Source organism: Amphiprion ocellaris, chromosome 18 (genome assembly GCF_022539595.1).
Source record: "Amphiprion ocellaris isolate individual 3 ecotype Okinawa chromosome 18, ASM2253959v1, whole genome shotgun sequence".
Taxonomy (NCBI): domain Eukaryota; kingdom Metazoa; phylum Chordata; class Actinopteri; family Pomacentridae; genus Amphiprion; species Amphiprion ocellaris.
In genome coordinates this window covers 13076363-13099894 of record NC_072783.1, presented here as the reverse complement: position 1 = coordinate 13099894, position 23532 = coordinate 13076363, and the positions used below count along the sequence as shown (strand labels likewise).

Here is a 23532-nt window from a genome sequence, read left to right as displayed (position 1 = left end):
TTATTTTACTGGATTAACAGCATGTTGCTGCTGGTTAAAGTTCATTTAATTATCTTACTCTACTTGTTGTTAGGCAGTTTAATTTATAAAAACATGTAGTATTTTAGACATATTGTGTGAAACATTAACCTGTAAAACTTTAACTTTCAGAAAAATGTTGAAGAGTATTTTAAACTTAGAACCAACTGAATACCTCAATGGAATGAAATGTAGAAAAAATGAATTAAAAGTAGTGGAATGTTTTAATTTGAAAGCACTTATGTGAATATGTTTAGTTTCAAAATTGAGGTAAAACACATAGTTACATTTTGTATAGTTTGAAATGTTTTTGTTTACCATATTATAGACATAACTTAAAATTAATTTAAACCTGCACAAGTAATTTCATAAATTACTTTAAAATGGAAATTTTCAAGCAAAGTACCTAAAATGTACATCTTTACAGTACTTAACGTCACTTGATGCCACTCATTGTACTGCATCCTCTGCTTGTTAATTCTTGCAAATACTAACACAGAACAGTATTTCAGTACATACATTATGTTAGCTCAGTCTATGAAAATGTGCTCAAGTGAAAAGCACATTAATTGGTTCAATATGATGAAATGCATATTTGACCAAGATGACTATTTGTTGCGTTTATTTGATTTGCTGTTTGTTTTTAATCATCTCCAGCACTTCCTAATTGCCCTGCTCCTAATCAGATCCTGCTGCAGTCCATTTCCCCACAGCTGTCATTACAGTTTCCTCTAATCTAATCCACACTAAACTTTCTTTCTAAGCTAAGTGCAATAAAGAGACAGACCACAAAAGATTCCGTTTCTCTCTTTTTACATCAAAAAGTCAAACAGCACAACCAAAGGGTAAATGGTTTTCTACTGAAAACTAAAGGTCCAGTTTGGGACTCCACTGAGCTGGCAGGTAGATATTGTTAAACACACAACTCTTGAGAAAAATAGCATTCACAATATTTCAGGTCATCCCAGGACAGCAATGTAATTCTTATTTGAATTTATTCATATGTTTTCCCCTGAAAGTAGTCACTTTAATGAACCCATATGTTCAGTCAGTTCTGGATTAATACACTAACAGGGGCAAAAATGAGCCGTAGGCCCCAATGGATTGTGGTAATTTGATTAAGCACATATGTATACAGTTAATTAATAAATGCCTCTATTGTGAAAGAATGGCTTTGGTGGGGTGTCCTCAAAATAGACTATACGGCAAACAGCAGACACACAAAATTAGCACGACACAGGTGAATTTAGTAGCTAAAGAGTCAGGGATTTTTGTCAAGAGTGGGTGGAGACCAAAACAGAGCTAAAAGAAACATAAAAATGTGATTTATTCTCTTCAGTGGAGCAGAAACAGATTTTAACATTAGAATTCAAATTAAATTGTGGTTGGTGGGTTGTTTTTTACATGATTTTACATTTACATTTTGTTTCCTGTGCCACAAATGAGCAAAATAAATAAATAAAATTGGCATAATTTCTGCATACAGTGTGGTTTAGTGGTTATTTACCAACTTTTCCAAAACAGCTTGGAGCCTTCAGGACTACACTTACATATCTGGCATTTCCAAACAATCTCAGCTTTGTTTCACATCTCTGCCTCTGTCTTCTCTTCTTTCTGTCTTTCTACTACTGCATCTGCTCACCCAACACCGAGTCCTTCACTCCAGCAGCCAGCACAGCGAAGAGGAAGTGGGGGAGGAGTGAGCGGAGATAGAGAGCCACCCTGGGGATGGGGTGGGCCAGCACAACCTCCTTCCTCTTTCTGTTCACCGTATGCATTATTTCATTGGCCAGGACTGATGGCCGCACACCGTGGGTCAGCTGGCTGGTGATAACTGTGAAGGAACAGATGCATCTGATTGTGTCACACAATAAAATAAACATTTGTACCTGTGTGAAAAATGGTTTACATCATTATTCATTTAGTGACCATAACTATCATAGCGTTTGTTTTACTCACATGCAGCCAGGGCATTTGGTTTAGGAACAGGCTCCTCAACTTGTGGCGGCTGAGAGGCATTGATGAAGGTGTGACTGATGGTACTAACAACAATCCCGTACTCCTCCACTTCAGCCCTCAGGCAGTCAAAGAAGGCCTGAGCCGCATGCTTAGATGCCGCATCTGACAGGTGCAAACAAACTTATTTATACAGACATGAAAGAGGTGTGACTCACCTGTAAGGAAGTGTCATTCCACACATTGCACAGAGCATACTTTGTTTAATTGTTTTCTGTCTCGTCACTTGAAGCCTTCCTGTGTTTACACTGTGAGAACACGTCTACATTTTGGGAACCTGAATGTGTTGTTAGACATCTTTGCTGTATTGATCAGTACGGGCCATAAAACAGACTGTCAACGACTATGTCTATGGTGGGAAGTGGTTCCAGTTTTATACACGTTAATAGGATGACCTAAATGACTAAGGACACCAAAACAATATTCTGATCCTTTTTGACACAAGAGTTGGATGGTCCATGCTTGATATGAGACAGCACTAAGTTTATTATGAAGGATTCACATCATCACGTTGATTTTGTATGTATTAGTTTGTATTTATGAGCATTACTGAAGTCTTGTGGTCATTTTGTACATACTCTAATATACACTCAGTTGTCAATCCTCTAGGTACATGTAACTATAACTAATGCACTCTAATACAACAGTCTTTCAAAAAATCTTCTTCTCTTAAGGCTTATAAGAGAAGAGGATTTTTTTGTTATGTTATTTTGCTTGCCTCACTGATGTAAATGGATGGGACACAATTATAGAAACACCTGTAATCAAACTGGTTGTACAGTTGGACCTGCACCTCCCTGAAACATTTTCAACAAAAACTGAACATTATAACATGTATGAAGGAGGACGTTTTTCAAGACTACTGTATTAGACTGCAGTGGTTGTAGCTAGGTATACCTCATAAATGGAAAATTAATTTGATTATGCAATCAGAACATGATGACAGGACCGTTCATTACAAATAATATACACCAATCTTCCATCTAGCAGATGCTCGATTAATCTGAGATCTGGTCAGTCAATATTCTCGGCTCTTTGTCGTGTTCCTTGAGCTGTTCCTAATGTGGAAGGCATTTGTTTAACCGATCAGTATTGCCAATTCCTTTCCTTTTACATCCACTCTCATGCAGGTGTCCTAAAAGAAGAGCATAATGTGTGGCAGCATGCTAGGATGAATATTTTGAATAATTCAAATCAATAATTGCCAGCCTTATAACTCAACAATAGATACCACAAATTGAGCACAATGTACATTTGTCTTCTGCTGATGTTGCTGTTTTGGTCCACAGACACATGATGAGCTTCAAAGGCAGTTCTGTTAAATATGCCAGTGGAATATAGGAGCTTTGTCCTAGGGGATCATAACTCAAGGAGCTCTGGCTGGAGGCCATTAAGCGTAACAAAACTCTTTGCCATGGTGGTCAGTTGCCACCATGGCAACAAGGTTGTGGTGACTTTTGTTGGCAACTCACAGGAACTTCTGAATGGGACAGCCAGTCTGCCCTGGATGCTGTTGATCAGTATAATGTGGCCCGATCTTCTTGATATCATTGTTGGAAGAACACCTGCCACAATATTTAGACATATTAACATTTAGATTAGATCATCAAGAACAAACTCAAACAAATACTTGGTTATGATTTCCAGCAATGTCCAGCCCACCTTTGGCCAAAGTACTTGGGCCAAAGTAGTTAATGTCCATGATGTTTCTGTCCAGTTCCAGAGAGACGCTCTGAATTGGAGCTTTCAGCTTCATGCTGCTGTTGCAGATCAGCACATCCACATACCCGTAACACTCCATCACCTCAGCCACCACATCCTCCATACTGTCAATATCACTGAAGTCCAGGATCACCAGCTTTGGGGCAAATGTCTATGGAGAGACAGACATTAATTTACCATGGGCTGACAATACACACCGTTTCACTGCAGAAACTCAGGGTAGGTGTGAGGTGGCAAGAACATTTACAGCAAAAGCCCCTTAATCAGCCTTTTTAGTCTTTCAGTTTCCATTGCGGTGGAGGATCTACTAGACTTACAAAATAACATAAATATTTTGCGACACCTTCAACCACGCCTAAACAATGACAGCAGTGGAGGGCACCCAGATGGTTGATGTCTTGCTGTTTCTAGTTGTGTGTGACTTTAACCAATCAGTATTGAACACCAACTTTTTTGTGTCAGTAAATTAAGAATTAAGAAAGGCAATTAGATTAGCTTAGCATAAAAACTGAAAGTAAGACAGCTAGGCCATGCTTGGTTTTACAAAGAGTTACTCGAGGCTGGCATTTCTTGCACCTAGCTAAGAAATAATCCCTATAAAACCACAAACTGTTGTTTCACATTTTTGGTTGTATAAAAACAAGAAAAACATGGTAGTTTGTGATCTTTACAGATGAGGAATGAATTACAGAAAATGATTTGCTTTGTGTCATCCACAGCTTTCTACAGTTGCCATGTGGACACATCTGCTGTGGCTGGTGAGTAGAAGACACATAAAGGACAGCATGCTGTCAGACAGGATATCCTGCTATTGTGTTGATCAGAGGAAACGGTGATCTGGGAGGTGGCGACAGAGCAGCGATAAAAACAAGGACAAAACCTGATATTCTGTTGCTTAAACTTTAAACCCACTAGGTCATTTTAGTGTCACGTGTAAATTCCTGTTGAGGGATTTTTGGGAATGGTCAGGGCTTTGCTGTCACTTTACAGACAAAGTTTCCAGAGACATGAAATAGTGTTTACTGGACCAGCCATCATGTAAGATTTGTTATTCTGTTGTGAAGTTTGCCAAAGAGATGACTCAGCACCATAAAAGCAGAGTAATGGTATTAGTTTAGAAGCATTTACTCAGAGTTTGGCACGCTGATGATGTTTCAAACTGACACAAATGCCAACATTCACTGCATATTTATTATTTAATTTCCTCACCTCTCTGGGGTCAGCATCAGTCGTCAGAGAGTCATACAGAGACTCCAGCTTGTCCCAGCTGGTCCCACACAAGATCAGCCTGGCACCGCCCTTATGGAAGAGATGGGCACACTCTAAACAAAGTGAGAAAAACATGGTGAACAACTTTGTTTTAAGAGAAAGATTTTTACTACCAGATTAAGTTTGAATGCAATGTAGCACAAACACATTTCCAATGAACATATCTTTGCTGTTTATTTTGCTGCTTTGCTGTTGCTCCTTTCCAGCCAACCAATCATATACCAATCAGTCACAACATTATGACCACTAACTGGTGAAGTGAATAATGTCAGTCATCTTGTGATAATGCAGTGTTCTGCTGGGAAACCCTGAGTCCTGATATTCATGTGGAAGTTTGACATATACCACCCACCTAAACATTGCGAGTCAAGCACTCGTTGATGCCAGTTGCCACCTTTAGCAGGACAATGCACCCTGACACACCAAAAAAACTGTTCAGGAGTGACCCGGGAAACATGACAGAGCAAAGGGGTTCACCCAGGTTCCACACTCCCCAGATCCAAATCTTATTGAGCATCTATGGAATGTGCCAGGAAAAGCCTGATCTAGGTACACCCCACCCTGCAACCCACAGGACCCACAGAATTCACTGCCACCATCCCGGTACCACAGGACATCCCCAGAGGCCTTGTGTTCATGCCCCACTGGGTCAGAGGAGTTTTAGCAGCATAAAGGGGAACAACAGGTAGGCAGGTGGTCATAATGCTATGCCTGACTGGTATATATTAGATGAAACTCATCAAACTAATAACCCAGAAAATAGATGAGAGACCTCAAAGGTTTTATTTTAACACAAACCACACTCTTTTCTCACGGTAAATATAACCATCTAATCTATTTGTGGTACCTAAACTTAGCCAAGCTTAAAACTTTATTACTGTGAAAGTGTCAACCAAAGTATCAGAATTGCATAGTTTTAGTGCCTAAACCTAACAAAGCAACAAATGCAAATGAAACGTAAGTTTCAGAATAACTGACCGACACAGGACACAAATGAGTAGTATGTGTATGCAGTAGAACACAGGACAGAAGTTAAAGGACAGTATTTCTAGGACCCTTGATTTTTTCAACAGCACCACCTGCTACTACTCTTACTTCCCAAAACATCCAGTTGTTCATTTAAAAAATGAAGTTAATAGCTTTGTTAAGCATAAGGGCGCATAGCCAGAGAAACAACTACCCTGATTTCACATTAGCGATGGCAATGTAAGAAAGGAGAGATGTGCTACTCTAGAGGACATTGAGAGGGAGGAAAATGGAGCTTGTTAGCCTCTCCAGATTTGACCAATCAGTGTCAAGCCACAAAAGGTATCTACCATGGTGTAGGTATTGCTGTAGAAAATGGCTCATTGATTTCAGCATAAGTGTGCACTGAGGGTCAGTCAGTGTACAGAACCTGTGAGTGTCCATATTGGCAGAGACAGGTGTCATTATATGGCGGCCTTATTGTTTCAGGTGGAGTTAGCTAGCTGTCACCGGCCTTTATGCTAAGCTATTCAGTGAACAAGGAGCAATATCCTCTTCTAAAAGTTAGTGAACCTATTCAAATAAATAATTTAATGTTTGGGTACATAAGCAAAAATAAAACCTATTTGTTGCAGACAATTGGACGCAGAGATTAACTTTACTTTTACATGTCTACATCCAACAGCATTAAATTATTTATTTGAATAGGTTCACTAACTTTTAGAAGAGGATATTGCTCCTTGTTCACTGAATATGAAGACAAAGGTTGGAGGCCATGTTATTACCTTTACACTTGAAGTAATTGGGAAACAGTTAGCTTGACTCTATCCAAGGTTTTAAAATTGTCATTTGTTGAATTGATACAAAAAATCACAGTGTGAAAGTTTTTCACGTCCACAGATTTAGGTTAGCTGTTCCTTTTTCTGTTTTTAATCTGAGCAAAGCTAACAGCCTCCATATTGTGGCTTCATATTTTGGAGAGTAGTTTATCTTCATTAATTTAATGGTTGGCTTTTATACTGTATGATAACCATTAAATGGCACAAATCCAAGTCTGATTCACTACATAAATCAACTTAGGTACCAAGCCTTAAATGTCTTCTGAAATTTCATGGAATCTGCTCTGAAGACATTGTTCAGAAACTAACAAAGTGGGTTGAAAGCAAAACCTCCATGGAAATCAAAGTAAAGCTAATTATTAAAAACACAAGGAGGATCATTTACCAGTCCCCACCCCAGACACAGCATCACTGACCACCACCACTTTGTTCCGCACTAGGGATTTGGACATGAACTGCAAGACCTCATTGTAGATGTAGTAGATGCCTGCTGCCACCACTATCAGCAGGGGCAGCACCGTCGCCGAGGGCAGGCCCATGTTCTGTAGAGGAGATAAGAGAGCGGTCAGTGTTTGGGACACGACCTACTGACCTGCATCACAACCACCAGCAGTCTGTGCTCACAGGTCAGCTCAGCTCAGGTTTTAGGTTTCCAAAAGTGTGGCTCACTGGCGGTGTAAAATAACACAGTGTCAGTGACACAAAGTAAGTCAGATTAGAAGCAAACGTAGACCACTTCTCAGTTATCTGAAAGCTGAAATTCATTCTTTAAATGGCATTGCTTATCTAAAGCTCCTCTTTTGTGTTTGGTATTGATTCAATCATGGAAACCAATCAGGGATGTCAAGGTTTCACCTTATCTGTGCATTTCCGGAAAACAGTCCCTAATGTTGTCAAAATTCAGTATATATCAGCACCATCTGTCAGAGGCAGTCATGTGTATAAGACAGCAGCCTTCCTAAACGCGCTTCCACAATAACAAAGCAGTAAACCTGCATCTGTTCCTATTAAAACAATTTGGATAGTATTCCCATTCATTACTCTGAGTTTGCAAAAAAAATCTGGCTCCACACTTAGCTTAGCTCACTGTTTTCTTGCTTTGTACTACCCCAATTAATCAGCATTTTGTGTCTATACTTATACAGTATATTACTGCAAACGTCAGTACATGTTCTTGCTCTGAAATAAAGTTAACCCAAACCAAACAAAGAAGCTTGATAGCATAGCTTGGCATAATAGGGTTAAAGGCATAACGTACCAGTACATATAAATCTCACCAATTTATATTTTAAGTGAAGTGTAAAACCACTTTTTAAAAGACAACACAAACAATATACAGCACATTAATAGGCAAGGTTTAGAGATGACAGTAAGTGCATTTTGTTACGTTTGGATGGAGTCAAACTAGCTGTATTCCTTGCCTCCAGTTTTGTGCAAAGCTATTCATCTACTGATCCTGCATAACCCTTTCACAGTTATTCAAACTCCTACTGAAGTCATATTGTTCACAAATTATTCTGCTTAACAGGGCCATATGCATCAATTTAGTGAACATTTAGATTTAAATAAATTCATGTTTTCAGATAATTATCTGAAAACACAAAATTTTGAATTCTGTATAGACACGTAAAAAATAAACAGGGATAGTTCCATGGTGATACACTATATTGCCAAAAGTATTCGCTCACCTGCCTTGACTCGCATATGAACGTAAGTGACATTCCCATTCCTAATCCATAGGGTTCAATATGACGTCGGTCCACCCTTTGCAGCTATAACAGCTTCAACTCTTGTGGGAAGGCTGTCCACAAGGTTTAGGAGTGTGTTTATGGGAATTTTTGACCATTCTTCCAGAAGCACATTAGTGAGGTCACACACTGATGTTGGACCAGAAGGCCTGGCTCTCAGTCTCCGCTCTAATTCATCCCAAAGGTGTTCTATCGGGTTGAGGTCAGGACTCTGTGCAGGCCAGTCAAGTTCATCCACACCAGACTCTGTCATCCATGTCTTTATGGACCTTGCTTTGTGCACTGGTGCACAGTCATGTTGGAAGAGGAAGGGGCCAGCTCCAAACTGTTCCCACAAAGTTGGGAGCATGGAATTGTCCAAAATGTCTTGGTATGCTGAAGCATTCAGAGTTCCTTTCACTGGAACTAAGTCGCCAAGCCCAGCTCCTGAAATACAACCCCACACCATAATCCCCCCTCCACCAAACTTTACACTTGGCACAATGCAGTCCGACAAGTATCGTTCTCCTGGCAACCGCCAAACCCAGACTGGTCCATCAGATTGCCAGATGGAGAAGCGCGATTGGTCACTCCAGAGAATGCGTCTCCACTGCTTAGAGTCCAGCGGCAGCGTGCTTTACACCACTGCATCTGACGCTTTGCATTGCACTTGATGATGTATGGCTTGGATGCAGCTGCTCAGCCATGGAAACCCATTCCATGAAGCTCTCTGCTGAAGCACTGTTCTTGAGCTAATCTGAAGGCCACATGAAGTTTAAAGGAATTCACTGAGCTCCTGAGAGCGACCCATTCTTTCACAAATGTTTGTAAAAGCAATCTGCATGCCTAGGTGCTTGATTTTATACACCTGTGGCCATGGAAGTGATTGGAACACCTACTTCTGATTGTTTGGATGGGTGAGCGAATACTTTTGGCAATATAGTGTTTCTATTAATTACATTACATTACCTGTAAATAGAGGTTTCCAGTGAAATGTTTTGCAAAGGCATTTTTCAGAATAATTTTTTCTCCCACTCTGAGCTAGAAATCTCCCCTTCATTATTGCCTACATACACCAAACTTTCAATTTTATTCCTATCTATGTACTGAAGGGTTATCCAAAGGGGTTTGTTCATGTATCCTTCATAACTTGATTTATAAAACAATAATTTTGTAAGATGGGGCTTTTTTCTGTCTTCTGATTTAAGACGTGATATAAAGACAGATCCAAAATTCCTTCTGCAAAAACATTTGACACTAATATGTCAACAAAATGAAACAAGGACTTTGAACCTGGATTTATTCAAAATTCTGATTTCTTTTCAGGAAGTTAATGCAAATTTCTGCATTTTTAACCATTCATTAGCATATTTAAACATCAAAATTCAGAAAACATGTAATAAAATAGAAATAATTATCTCAATGTATGTAACTGGACTAGTTTCATGGTTTTATCTGCTATTTGAAATTGGTTTCCCTATTCTCCTATACTATTTTCACTGATACATGGCTTTCACTTCAATTGTATATCTTGCTTTGAAGGTGACAAACTATGATTTTCTGCTCTAAATGTGCTAAGCCTTCTGAGGTAACAGTTTGTATTTGGAGGCCTTGCTAGTACACTTACCATGTAAAGTAAGAGTGAGGAGAACAGCTAAATATATTCTGGCCATGGTGTCACCACAGAATGTCTATGTCATCTCCTGGATATTGTCATAGGATACCCCAAAGGAGGCAACCAGGGCGCCTCACATTCATAAGCAGTGAATGACCTTACTTGTCTTGCTTTTCTTGGGAAAACACATTGAGATAACCCCTAATCCACATTAAAACTTATGATGACCCCAGCGATCCAGGTCCCAGCTCAGCCCCAATGTTTGGAATGACACATGATTGAGGTTAGTCCGCTTGTGAGTGCATATCTATAGCAACTACACAACAGAAACACACGCACACACACCTGTAATCTGTGTTATTATTGGTTCACTTACAGCACGGACAAGGAGCTAATCCTTCAGCTTGACTGGCTGTAGTTTTTTTCTGGGTTTGGTTAGGTAACAGAGGCCCTTCTCCTCTGTGTCCCTCGTCCATTCACTCGGCTGTGATCCTCTGTGTGTCTGACCCTCTGCTGTCCACTGGAACCTGCTGCTTATAATAGCCTCCTCTGAGTCAGCCATTAATATACATATATGTGGTGCACAGTATCTGAGGCATGTTCCCTTGTTGCCAGCATGAAGGGATGGACCACAAGTGAAAGAGTCAGTGTTTAACACTTTATGTTAGGGGCAAGTCATTACATTGTACTGCTGTTTTAAAACCCCTTGAAGTTGTTCATGTTTTCCAACTACCAAATTAAACTGTTACTAATACACAGTAAATGCAGAAACAGATAAATTAAGAATGGCCCAAAGTTTCCTAACTCTTCCTTGTATTTGAGAATATAGCTGTCTCATTATTTTTTTATTAAGCAGGTCATTTAGAAAGTAACTAAATGCTGTACAGAAAATTTTGAGGTTCTTCACTTGAGAAATTAGATTTTAGTTAGTAACTTGTAATATTATGTACACCATAAATCATTCAATCAAGTTAATTCAGTGCAGCAGTGTGAGTTCCCCTACGGTTTAAAAAAAAAATGTGAGTTAACTGAACTTCAGTTGATCAGTTAGCTCAAAGTCATTTTATGGATTATGAAAATGCAAAACCAGATTAATTAATTTAACTGTAAGTGAGAACAAAAAGCTCAATAAATATAAGATATCAAGTTGAACCAACAAGTCACATAGACAACAGGCTTGCTTTCTTTTTACATTTTCTAAATTATGTTTCTTCTCCAACTTACAACCTTCAGCTGTTCAGTACAAACCTAGTTGCTACAAACTTGGTTACAATGAAATACATGATAGGTTTATGGATGTAGGAAGGATTTTTAATACTAATTTTTGGAATGATTACAATAGCTTTGATTATTACCAAAAGACGCAACTGCAACTTTAACATGTATTAAAGACATGCAACGTCATCATGTCTGTTTTCTTAAATTAGGAAATACAAGAGTGTCTGAAGAATTTTAACTCTAATGTTGTCCTTGAAAGTCAGCTTATATGTTAGTATTGTTTTTTAGAAATTTTATTTAATAAGTTGCATGAACTCACATCTGTTTTTTCAATCAGCTTATCTTTTTAAGTCACAATTCCTTAAGATATAAAAATGAATGTTTTTCAGATCCAAAGTAACTACATCCCTTTTGACAGTGTGGTCCACAGAAGCATTTTTCTGCCTAATGAAAATTTTTAATTTGGATAATTACACATATTTTGCTGGCACTCCTTTGTGCGCGGCGCTAACTTTGCAGATTTATAGTACATCTACTTATTTTGCACATCAAAATTTTGCATACAAAACATAGGAGTTGTATACCAGATAATGAGGATCTTAAATGACATCAGTAAAAGCAAAAGAATGACACCACATTCTTAATAACTGAAACAGTGTAAACATGTGCAGATATACATAATGAATGCTTTAATTTTAATTCTCAAGGTCATTTATCATATATTTGTACTCACTGCAGTAGTTTACTCCTACATCTGTATATCTAGACATTTGCTGAAGTAAAAATTGAATGCAATTTTTTTCATTTCTGAGTATTTTTAGTGATATAAAGGTTGCATATTTTACTAAACATAAAGGTAGAGAGTAGATTTTAATTACTTATTTTTGTCCAACTATTTTCTTACAGTAATTAATAATAATACATTTTCTATTTTTATATGGGATGCTGTTAATATTTAATAAATACATACAAAAATTCAGTATAAGTAAATATTCATATATTATAAATACATATGGAAATGAAATAAATATTGAAATAAATAAATAAGTCTTTGCAAAAAAATGATTTATTTATTATTAGGGTCCGAGCACCAATGGTGCGTAGGACCCTATTGTAATGCAAGGAATTATTATTATTATTATTATTATTATTATTATTATTATTATACTTTTTTCTACGGATGGGAAAATCGCATTTTTGGTGGCCTTAACATACTCGAAAACACATGAAACTTTGCACACACACATCAGGACCAGCGAAAAATTTGATATTTGATGGAACTTGTGTATGTGTGCGCCAAAATGGCTCCATAGCGCCCCCTACAAAGTTGAAAAAAGTGGTCACTAGGCCAAGCTACAAAATTTGGCAGGCATATGCACCACATCAGGACACACAAAAAAGTCAATCACGGCCATACTGTAAACGCAACAGGAAGTCGGCCATCTTGTGTTAATTGTGAAAATTTTGTGATGAACTCCTCCTAGGGGGTAAGTCCAAGAGACCTCAAATTTGGCCAGCATATGCAATAGTCCTTCATGATGAAAAGTTATCAAAGTTTTTTTAATAAGTCTAAGGGCGTGGCCATGGCAGCCCCCAAAAATATTGATCCTTCGCCATGAAACAGGAAGTGCTGTCTCACTCTGCTGAACATGCTCCAATCTGCCTGAAACTTTACATGTATGATCAGAGTCCAGCCCTGACAACATCCATATGGTAAGATTCATTCACAGTCATAGCGCCACCTTGTGGTACCAGGAAATAGGCATTTTTTTACACTTTGGTGTACTGTTCTTAGCAGGTTGATCATATTCACTTCAAATGTGCTGACATAAGCCTGAATATGTTGATGATGCATCCCAGTGAAAATGGTGACTCGTCATCAAAAGGTGTGTCTGTGGTGGTGCGGCAAATTTTGATGTTTCGACATGAAAATTGAACTATTTATATCTCAGCTATACATGATCTAATCTGGCCCAAACTTCACATGCTGGACACCAGGTCCCGTCTGAACACATTCAAACTCATAAATTCTGAAAAAGTTATAGCGCCACCTGTTGGTAACAGTAAGTTTTAGGCATTATATTTTCAGGTACTATGGCCCCAAACTTTGTGATACAATGCTTGAAATTGGTCAGCCAAGTCTTCACCTCTTGACATTCCCACACTGTAAAGGCTTTGACATTTCATGGATTGCTGTTGCCGTGGCAACCAAATATCACCGTGACAGACAAAGTACTTTTTGACAGGTTAGGAATACTCCAACGCTCACCAAAATTACCACACATATCACCATCAGTGACTGGAAAGACACTGCATGCATCTCAGCACTATATGTGCTATAGCGCCCCTAAAGCATTTTTAACAAACAGCCCCCGAAATGTGTTTAACCTACATCCACGAAATTTGGGAAGCATATAGAGCACATCAGGGTGCACAAAAAATCCTTTTGGAGTCACACCCTACGCCCAACAGGAAGTCCGCCATCTTGGATTAATTGTCAGAATTTTGGTGATTTTTGTCATATTCGAGAACAAATTCCTCCTAGGGGGTAACTCCAGGAGACCTCAAATTTTACCAGTATGTACAACAGGTATTTGTGATCAAAATGTATCAAATTTTTCGTTATAAGTCTGAGGGCGTGGCCACGGCAGCCTCCAGAATTTTGATGGTTCGCCATTAAACATCAACTGCTGTGTAACTATCCTCTGCATGCTCCGATCTGCCTCAAACTTTACATGTGTGATCACAGTCCACCTTTGAAGACATCTATAGACCAATATACAGTCAGAGTGATAGCGCCACCTGTTGGATGGACAGGAAATGCTGTATAACTAGCCTATACATGCTCCAATCTGCCTGAAACTTTACATGTGTGATCAGAGTCCGGTCCTGATGACATCCATAGAACAATATCCAGTCACAGTCATAGCACCACCTAGTGGATGGACAGCAAGTGCTTGGTACATGCTCCAATCTACCTGAAACTTTACATGTGTGATCAGAGTCCAACACTCATCACATCCACTGACCAAAATACACTCTCGGTCGCAGCGCCACCTCGTGGACATGCTTGGATTCGGTGACCAGCAAGGATGCGAGGACCCATTCAACGCTGCTTGCAGCTTTAATTGCATTTATATTTGTTCATTTATATATTCATACATCATTTATTTATGTCAAAATTAATTTAAGAGCCACAGATTACAGTTTTATTAAATATCAAATACATATATACATGAAATGGATCTGAAATAAATAGAAGTACTCAGTTGACCAAATGCCTCTTATAATAAGATAAGACAAGATTTATTGCTGCCACGCCAGGACAAATTTACATTCCAGCAGCAACAGCAGCAAGATTTTTCGTGCTGCAATAAACACATGTATCATAGTAATAATATGTACAATATGTACAAGGTGCAAGATGCAGCAGCGCAAATATTGCTGTGCAAATTTTATTCTAATATCATTATTTCAAATAAATACCAATTTACTTCGTTATTACGTTTATTAATATACTTATCACACCAATCATTATTTCAGGATTTTTTTCATAGAAGTGTTCACTTATTTATTTCAGTTGAATTAAATTGCTTCATAAACTCATATGGGTGTTTAGGTGGAGCATTAAAACCTGTCAATGACCGTGTACTCTCTGTGGGTAGCGACAGTGAGCAGTTATCGCGAGATCCCGCAGAATTCCAGGGTCTTGTGCTCGGTCTGTGCTCCCCCTCGCTCCGTGGGGAAAGAAGAAAATAAACGTATTGCTGCTAACCAGGCTAGCTATGGAACCAAACCCTAAATACTCCTTGTGCCATCTGTGACTGGCTAAGAGGCGCTTGCCCTGCACACGGCGTTTCTTCCTGGGAGAAAAGCACCTGAAGCGTTTGTATTTTCGGTCCGACTCTTCTTTAAAAGTCAAGTTGAAGACGCCAGTCAAGAGAGGATTTCATTAGCTAGCCTATCTGCGTGCTAGCTAACTGGGCTAACCGTAGCCTAGCAAAGGAGCACTGGATGAAGTTCGCATGGAGTGACTGCTGCGAATGGGATAGTAGCCTGCTGTCTGCCTGCAAGCATTCTTTTAAGCTGGGTCCTTCACATGGAAGTCTGTTGTTACTTCATGGACACTCTTGACCTGGAGCTTGAAGGCGATAACTGTTTGTAAATGTTGTTTTTGTGAGTTGCGCCATCACATTATTGATCGGGAAATCCACTCGCAAGCTAACAGGATATTAGCCACCTTCTCGCCACTCCGCTTTGTGGTTGTAGGCCATGGACTGAAAAGCATTCATCACTGCTTAAGTGATGAGAAGGCAGGCTTGATGGCAGCTAATTATTTATTGGGAGGCAGCAATTGGATGCAGTTAAAGAGACAAAACATGCGTTTGCTTTGAACGTTGTCCCCGAACAATTAAACCCGTTTGATCTTTTTTCTTTTTTACTTGAAAATGCATCGGAGTGCTGGAGCTTTTACTAAGTTGGGATAAAGGAGACGCACAAGAAAACAGCGGGATTACAACTCCATTGCTGATAAAGGTCCTCCAGATAAATTACTCCAGATAGTTTTAAAAGAGGTGAAATATAATGTCTTCCGGCAAAGAAAACCCTTGTAGGAAATTTCAGGCGAACTTCTTCAACAAAAGTAAATGTCAAAACTGCTTCAAACCACGGGAGCTGCATCTATTGACTGACCAGGATTTGACCCAGGTGAGCAAAAACTGTCAATACAAAAATATATTCCCATAGTGTAAATGCTTTTAGTTGACTACCAGCTGAGATAATCCTCTCCAACACCTACTGTAGCTGCCAAACTTTAGAAAGTGAAAAATGATTGTTGACTGCAAGCTGTCACCAGCTGATCAAGCTTTTGAAACTGTAGAATGACAGCTACGTCCTTGTAACGTGCTACTATAGCTACTATATTTTAAACTGATCAAAGCCGGACACAGGTATCGAGGCTGAGTTGTATTGATGAGCATGGTGTCATTGAATATATGTGATGCAACAGTACAGTTACAGCCCTGCTGGAGGTGAAGTTGAGCCTGACTATTTATTGCAGCTGAATCTGATGTCATCTATGGTTTCTTCACTTCTTCTTTGCACTTTATAGCTGTTTTCATGAAACAGATTGGTGAAAGTTGAGTCCTTCAAATCAGAATTGCTACATTTGCTGTCCAGCATTGTGATTGATTGTGTAACCTTCAGCTGTTGTTTATCGATAATTGTTTGTTTTGACTGTGTTTTTCTCTGGCAGACTAGTGAACACTATGGGAGGTTAATGGAGACCTTAGTGAAGACCAGTCAACATGACTGGAACAATGATAAAGTGAAGCTCCACTCAGTGATGTTCATATCATGAGCAAGTTTTTGAGTCTCTCTTTCTGTCTCTCAGATCATTAGTTTAGTCTGTTGTATCCTGTAATTGATCCCAGACGATGAGGCCCAGATGGGCCCTTGAACGGGGTTTAAGAGCCAAACAGCAACGTCAGCATCCTCTTGTGCTCTGTGAGTGTGTGGGGGCGCACATTTGCTTTCTTTCTCAAAAGTGTGTTTGGCTTTCTGCTCTGAGTTTGGTGTTGGTTAACCCTTCATACGCTTAAGTCAGGATAGACAGGTTATGTTTACCTCACTTCCTCTAATCTTCCTGTGACCTGGCCCACGCTCTTTCCCCACAGCCTGTAGAACGACAGAACCATAGAGGCTTACTACTCTGGTCTTCAAGAAACATATGCCATCAGTCCTCGCTCATCACTGCTGTCCCAGTCACCCACAGGCGTTTGAAAATATCTCCAGTCTGTCAGCTTTCCAGTTTGCTGGGAGCTCAGTTGCACAAGCAGGTTTTGTAAGGATTCTGTCTGGGCAGTTCTCAAACCAGTTAGCGCCACACACCAGGCCATTACTGACCTAAAGCTGTATTATGTAACACCACGTAAACAGTGTTAAACTTCTAAGCCTTGTTCAGCAGGTCCAAGATGAAGGTCAGGATTTCTAAAATTGTTCTAATATTAAACTGATACAGGCTAACTAAGGAGATGAACTCAATAACCCAGTGAAAGGGAAAGCTCCAGTAAAGTTGTGTAATGCTGTTAAATCACCATGAAAAGGTGATTTAGCTGAGTGAATGTAAGTCCTAAATTAGATGCAAGTTATTCAGAGCTTAAAAGGGGGGCTAGAGATTGAAAATTCAACTTTGAAACAGATAGCCCACATTGAAAAATTATGCAAAAGGAAGAAAGCTGAATGTCTGAAGGACAGTGTCCAATATAAACAATCTCTCTGTTTAACAGGACTAGAATAAAAGGTGGGCTGGGGAGAGGATGCTCTGAGAGCCGGAGTGAATTCTTTCATTACAGTCAGTTGGCTACAAAAGAAGGTTTTTTTTTTTGTCCCCACAAGTTCTCAGTCTGTTGTCACAGTTTTCACCAGGTCATATGAATAATTTGTCCTCACAGAGTGGAGATGGTGGTCCGGCCTGCTGTTCACTCCTCATTGGAAAGAAGTAATCACACTATCTGGGACAGGTGGTGGGAGGCAGGACAGTGATGGAGGATACAGGCAGGCTGAAGTTTACACGTACGTGGGAGAGACGGAGAAAGACAGGCAGGGATGTGATAGGGCTTAAGGAGTGGGAGCAGGAGTCAGAGGAAGTGTGGGGTTGGGAAATCAGAGTAGAGTTTCCTTGAGGCTGCTGTTCAGCATCCCACTATTTGAGGTTATGAGCAGGCCTATAGCTTTAACATGTACCAAATGCTCCAGTGCAGTTACTGACTGAAGGCTGTACCTAATGCCTAATAGGCCACAGTTCATTCTTACAGTTTTTTCACAACCAACACAGTTTTTTCTGTGTGAAGGATCACTGTTGTGATAATGGGATGATATTCACAACGATCCACTGGTGTCACACCCAGCTGCGTTTGTTTTTGTCACCCACAAGCTTGGATAGTGAAAACAGCACACTGGCTAGAATTAACCTGCTCTTTGGAGTTCCCGTTAGAAGTAACACCTGTTTTGGTCTTTGGTCCACACTAAAGATTGTGTTTTCCTCTTTGAAAAACACAGCTCATAAAAATGCTAGGTTGAATAAACAGATATGTGTTGTCACTGCAAGAGCTTTCCACAGGGAATAGCAACATGTTAAGAAATGGTTCCCCTACCTGCATTTCATATAGAAAAACCAAAAAGCTCCTGGGAGAGGGTTTTAGCTCAGAGACAAATGTTCTCAGGGGGGTAGTACGTTCTGAAGATTCAGCAACTTGTGGTGGGGTTTAAGTTTCTGAACATTTGTTGTAGGTAATGGTTTTCTGGTTTCTACCTACAATATCATAAAAAAATTTGGGCTTTTAATTTGTGGGTATCAATGGTGCAGTCTAAGTTTTATAAGTTTTACAATCAGTGATGAGCTCTGGGATATGCTGTTTATTGCTGCAAAGTGTGACATGGTGAGGGTTTTATTTGTTGTTTGTTTATTTTTTGTGTGTAATCTTCTTGGGTTTTGACTCTGCTGTTAGGGAACGCTGAAGAGCTGGACGAACTTTTACCTGTAGGAAAGTTGCTGGATGTTTTTGATAAATCATAGTTTCTGAGTCTTTTGGTGGAGAATTATATCGTAATTTTCAGGCTGGAGAAACTTTTAGGGACTTTTTTGAAGGCACTGACATCATATTGCCGGCGGAGGAGTGTTTCCGTGTAGTTAAGAAGCCAACATTCTGTCATCTGTCTCAGTCATTAGTCGTTGTGCTTGTCACTTAAACCCATCCCACAATACTATGGAGTCGATGATTTAATTACTTTTATGCTGCCAAATGCTGGCACAATTATGAAACTGACTCAAGGTCTGCCCAGGGATTACTTTTAGCCTGTGTGAGACAGCAGTTATGAGCTGTGATTAGCTGTGAATAGTTTTGCAGCCATCTAGCAGCAGATGTTAAAGAGAGAAAATATATTGGATGCAAAAATAATAAAAATTTTACTGCATTTCCGGTCCCAAACAACTGACATATGGGTTTGATTCACTGTCTCAATTAGAATCTTTTGACATTACAGCGCAACACTGGACTGATGTATGAGTGACCTTTGTTGCACAGTCTGGGGTTGTTGCACTTCAGCACCATTAGTACAGCACAGTAAACTGTGGTGGAGTGCAATGAACACAGTAAGCTAAGGGTTCTCTCAAACATTTCCTCCAGAGTTAAGGACTTGTTAAAGAAACCACAGGCAGCCCAAACTGACCGATCACTGTTGTTGTGTTCTCCACATAGTTTTCCCATAACAATTGTAGCCTCAGTAGGTAGTGCCATTTTTTGGTGCAGTATGCCCGTTAAAGCCATAGGCTAAATGCTTAGCATCAGTGCTTAACCCTAACTCTTAACACACAACTAAAAATCAGTGTTTATAGTTTCCGTATCTGTGTGGCGCTAAGGGTCTGCATGACTTGAATTTCCTCATCTACTACATATATAGGAATATTTCCATCTGTGTTGACTCCATTTATGCTAAACAAATCCCTGTGCTGATCTGTGCCTGTCACATGGTCAAAAAATTTCAGAGTGCTATGCTGAAAGTGTCGTCTAAAAATGAGCACAGTTATCCTTATGTTTAAGCTATGCTATGTCAGCCCCACTTGTGATTTCAATTGAGGGCAAACAACACATCTGAAGAACTTTTCTTCTTTTCATCACATGTCTACAAGAGCCGTCATTATAGTCCTTTAGTGCTTCCTTTTCATTGTCTATGTAAGCAGTCATGAAATGCATTCTGGTAGCATCGTAATGCATTTTGAGAGATGGGATGATGTGTTGCCCACTTCTCATCTGTATAAAATTGAGGTTTAGGTTACTTTATATAAATCAGGATTGTCTGGCCGTCGCTGAGTGCCTCTGAAAACTCCCAAAAAACTTTTAAACAATCCGTTGCTGATCTAAGATGACAGCTATTGCATGACTTATATCTTGCCTCAAATGTTTTCAGAAGAAAATTTTGCAAAACTGTTTTTGTAATGTAAGTAACAGTTTCCATACTAGCTGCTATGTTGGTCCAGTTTGAAATCCAAGAGCGAGTAAAACACATCTCATTCATTTCAATGAGACCGCTGCCTTTTAAAAGCAAGTGTGTCTCTTACAAATCAGCAGCTTTAGTGTGATTGTGGCCTGGGATGACAGTCTCTGGGAAAAGGGAAGCACACCTCCAGATTGAAGGGGTGGTTCTGGGGTGGTCAGAGCAGAGGGAGTTTGTGTGTTTTTCTAAGTGTGTGTGTGCTTTTCTTCCTCCTTTTTGAAACAGCTGGTCCCTGTTTACACTTATTTCCCAAATGGTTTTCCTTCTGCACTGTCCTGCTCTCAAGCTACATGACAGCAGGACACAAGTGACATCATTTATCATCCTTTGTCATATTCTCAGATTGCTTTGATTTATCAGCTGCACAGCATGTTGCCCCTGCAACATAACCTTTTAATGGGTTCAGCTCATCAAAACTGCCTTAATAGGCATGTCCATACAAGTTCAACCATACATGTATAGATTTATGGGGGGCATGCAGTGACATGGAGCAGTAGCAGAGTCAGTATTAGAATAGCAGACTAATAATTTGATCCTTTAACCTTCCAGCAGAGACATTTTAGGTTGGATTTGTGGATGTGGTGGGGGAGGAAGTGCTGGTATGGGAGCTGCTTGCTAATGGTTAACACTTGAAGCAAAAAGATTGTCAGTGTTAATGGAGAGCAAAGAGCAGTCATTTTAAAGAGCCTGCCTGCTTCCCAATGAGAGCAGGCTCTATGTTTATATGTTCAGAAATCCAGAAGTTAAATCTTGAGTGTCTGAGTCTAGATGTATTTGCAGTGTTTTTGACTATGCAGTCAGTCAGTTTATCATACTGGTTTCAACTGCTATAGGGAAATGGATAAAAAGAGGCATTTAAGCATGTCACCAACTACAGTTGATTACACCAAAAAGCTCACAAACTGGTTGTGTGTGGCTGCAAAATGCCCTGTGAAAACAGAGGCAACATCTGGATCCCAAAAGGCCTCGCTCTCTTATATTTACACCATATCTCCCAACTTCCCATCCCCCTCAGCTCACACTCTTCCAGTTTTAATGATTAGCTAAATTGCTGTTTTTTCCCCTCCTCTCCCCCTCTTTTACAGGCTAAACCTATTTATGGTGGATGGCTGTGTTTGGCCCCTGAGGGAACTGACTTTGACAATCCTATGCAGAGGTCCCGGGTAAGAGAATGCATTATGGTCCTGTATATTTGTTCAGTAAGATGGTTTGTACAAGCATGATTTATGTACATATATACGCAGACACTTTTCCCTAATTACCAGATATTTGTTAAATGTAAGTAGGAATACTGAACAAGCTGTCTCTGCAGCTACTTCTGAAATTAGGAAAAGTGAGGCTAAATGCTAATTCTTGTTTTAGTGTTATTGAGGAAGCAATGTGTCTATGCTTTTGTGACCCACAGAACCCTCAATATTAGTTCAAAATTGGTTCTAGTGACATGTGTTTCTTTTGACAGAAGTGGCAACGGAGATTCTTCGTGCTGTACGAACATGGCTGTCTGCGCTTTGCTCTGGATGAATCAGTGAGTACTGCAAGTTGTCCAATGTTGCCACACTCTCTCCTCTCGTTTCACAGAAGCCAGTCTGACCTGCACTTTAACTCTGTTCATTCTCAAAATTAATTCAAGTTCGCACTAGTTTTGTGTCGTCGGGGTGCATGGTTGCTTCTCATCACCGGAGGTCCAGGCGGTGCGAGGTTTGCATTCTTAAACACAAGGCATTTGCAAATCTGAAAAAAAATGTTAAAAAGCATTCAACATAAAATCTTTTATTTACCTTTACTCTAATTTCTAGCTCTAAAATGTTTTTTGTATGCGCTGGCTATTGGGAGACACTTAGACATCATAAACAAAAATGGGATTGTTGTGACTGGATAGTCTTGCAGGAGGCTGTGCAGTTCACTATAAAGTTTCACTCTGCACCATCACACCGGTAGACACTGTCACTACTGCAAACTGTAGTGGCATGGAAGTTCATTGTCTCTTAATAAGTGTTGCCTTAAATTAAGTTCAATGGGCCAATCATTTTCAGTTGGCCAATGAATCTATTTATTATTTGTAACTTTCCTGAGTTAAGATTGCATGTGGTGTTATCAGTCCTTAACAGGCAATGTACCTCAGCACTTTGGGGACTAGTCATGTAAAGCTCCATGGGTTCTGTTAATTGGCTTCTTTCTCTTGATGGAGCATATCTTAGAATAATTGCTCATCTTCCTGGATTATAGTCTAGTGTGATGTTTGTATAGATGCTATCTTGACAGCTGAGGATTGATTGAGGGTCACTGAAGATCAGAGTCGTAACATTACAAGTCCACCAAATATAGGTCACTTCCTAGTTCCGTGTATTAAATGTCTTTGGTGCAGATTGTGGATATTGCATGCAGCCTGTAGGCACTGTATATGGTTTGTTTGTGCTTAGGAGCACGTGTGGTTTTACTACTAGCACTATAAACATGCGGTGTAGGCTTAATGAAACTTGTGTGTCCCCCACAATTTCAGTTGGGAACATTCTCTCATAGGGTGCTGCCAGTGTTTGCCTCTGCAGTGCACAATTAAATTAGTGAGTGTTGGTAGATATATAGTGTTCTAAGATCTGCCTGGGATTGTGATGAGGATACAAGACATGAGGGTTGACTAACACGTAAGGCTGCAAAGTCAGTGGTGCTAAAAATGTGCTACCTTACCGAAAACTTTCCACGCAGTTCATAGGGGGGTAAAGGGAGCATAGTGATGCTACCGAATGAAAATTATTTCACTTGAGATATGTCAAACACATTGGTAGAACTGATGACACCTTCAGGGCCTATTGGCCTAGAGGGATGACTGGTTGAGTATTGGAGAGTGCAGCAAAAGGCTCTGAGAACTGCAGAGAGAACCACTGTGGGAAGTCACCTCTGTCCACTGTAAGCCTGTGTTTGTGGTGGTACTGTGTCGCCAGGGGAATGTGACACGGGTGACCAAACCCATACCGGCTGATCAGGCTAGAGATTAGGCTGCTTGTGTGTAAACACGGCGGCCCACACACTGCCAGTCAGCCTACCAGAAACACACAGACTCAGACTCTGACTTTTACATGTGTTGCAAAGA

The 23532-nt window shown here is 39.8% G+C and overlaps 2 protein-coding genes across 6 annotated transcripts in view; one reads left to right on the top strand and one right to left on the bottom strand.

Moving 5' to 3' along the window:
* Positions 1–814: 814 nt before the first annotated feature.
* Positions 815–10710, bottom strand: dhrs7cb (dehydrogenase/reductase (SDR family) member 7Cb). The gene is made up of 7 exons (XM_023272842.3): positions 10549–10710; positions 7216–7372; positions 4966–5078; positions 3697–3907; positions 3507–3599; positions 1978–2139; positions 815–1852 (listed from the first exon to the last, which is right to left on the bottom strand). The coding sequence occupies exons 2-7, from the start codon at positions 7367–7369 to the stop codon at positions 1644–1646; spliced, it is 942 nt and encodes a 313-aa protein (XP_023128610.1). The 5' UTR covers positions 7370–7372; positions 10549–10710; the 3' UTR covers positions 815–1643.
* The window catches only part of mprip (myosin phosphatase Rho interacting protein), a 57700-nt gene continuing 44564 nt past the window's right edge, over positions 10397–23532 (top strand). For 2 of the 5 annotated variants that reach the window (XM_023272837.3, XM_023272838.3), the window contains exons 1-3: positions 15090–16097; positions 21530–21607; positions 21904–21969. In XM_023272837.3, the coding sequence (XP_023128605.2) occupies positions 15975–16097; positions 21530–21607; positions 21904–21969 (267 nt within the window). In that variant the 5' untranslated portion in view covers positions 15090–15974. Of the gene's footprint in view, positions 10456–15089; positions 16098–21529; positions 21608–21903; positions 21970–23532 lie in introns of those variants that run through there. The other 3 variants (XM_055004179.1, XM_023272839.3, XM_023272840.3) reach the window with 3 other exon arrangements.

Coding starts and splice junctions, on each gene's coding strand:
- dhrs7cb (XM_023272842.3), bottom strand. CDS start 7,369: ATGGGCCTGCCCTCGGCGACGGTGCTGCCCCTGCTGATAGTGGTGGCA. Junction 3,908..4,965: donor CTGATGCTGACCCCAGAGAG/GTGAGGAAATTA, acceptor GTCTCTCCATAG/ACATTTGCCCCAAAGCTGGT. Junction 1,853..1,977: donor ACCAAATGCCCTGGCTGCAT/GTGAGTAAAACA, acceptor GTTCCTTCACAG/TTATCACCAGCCAGCTGACC.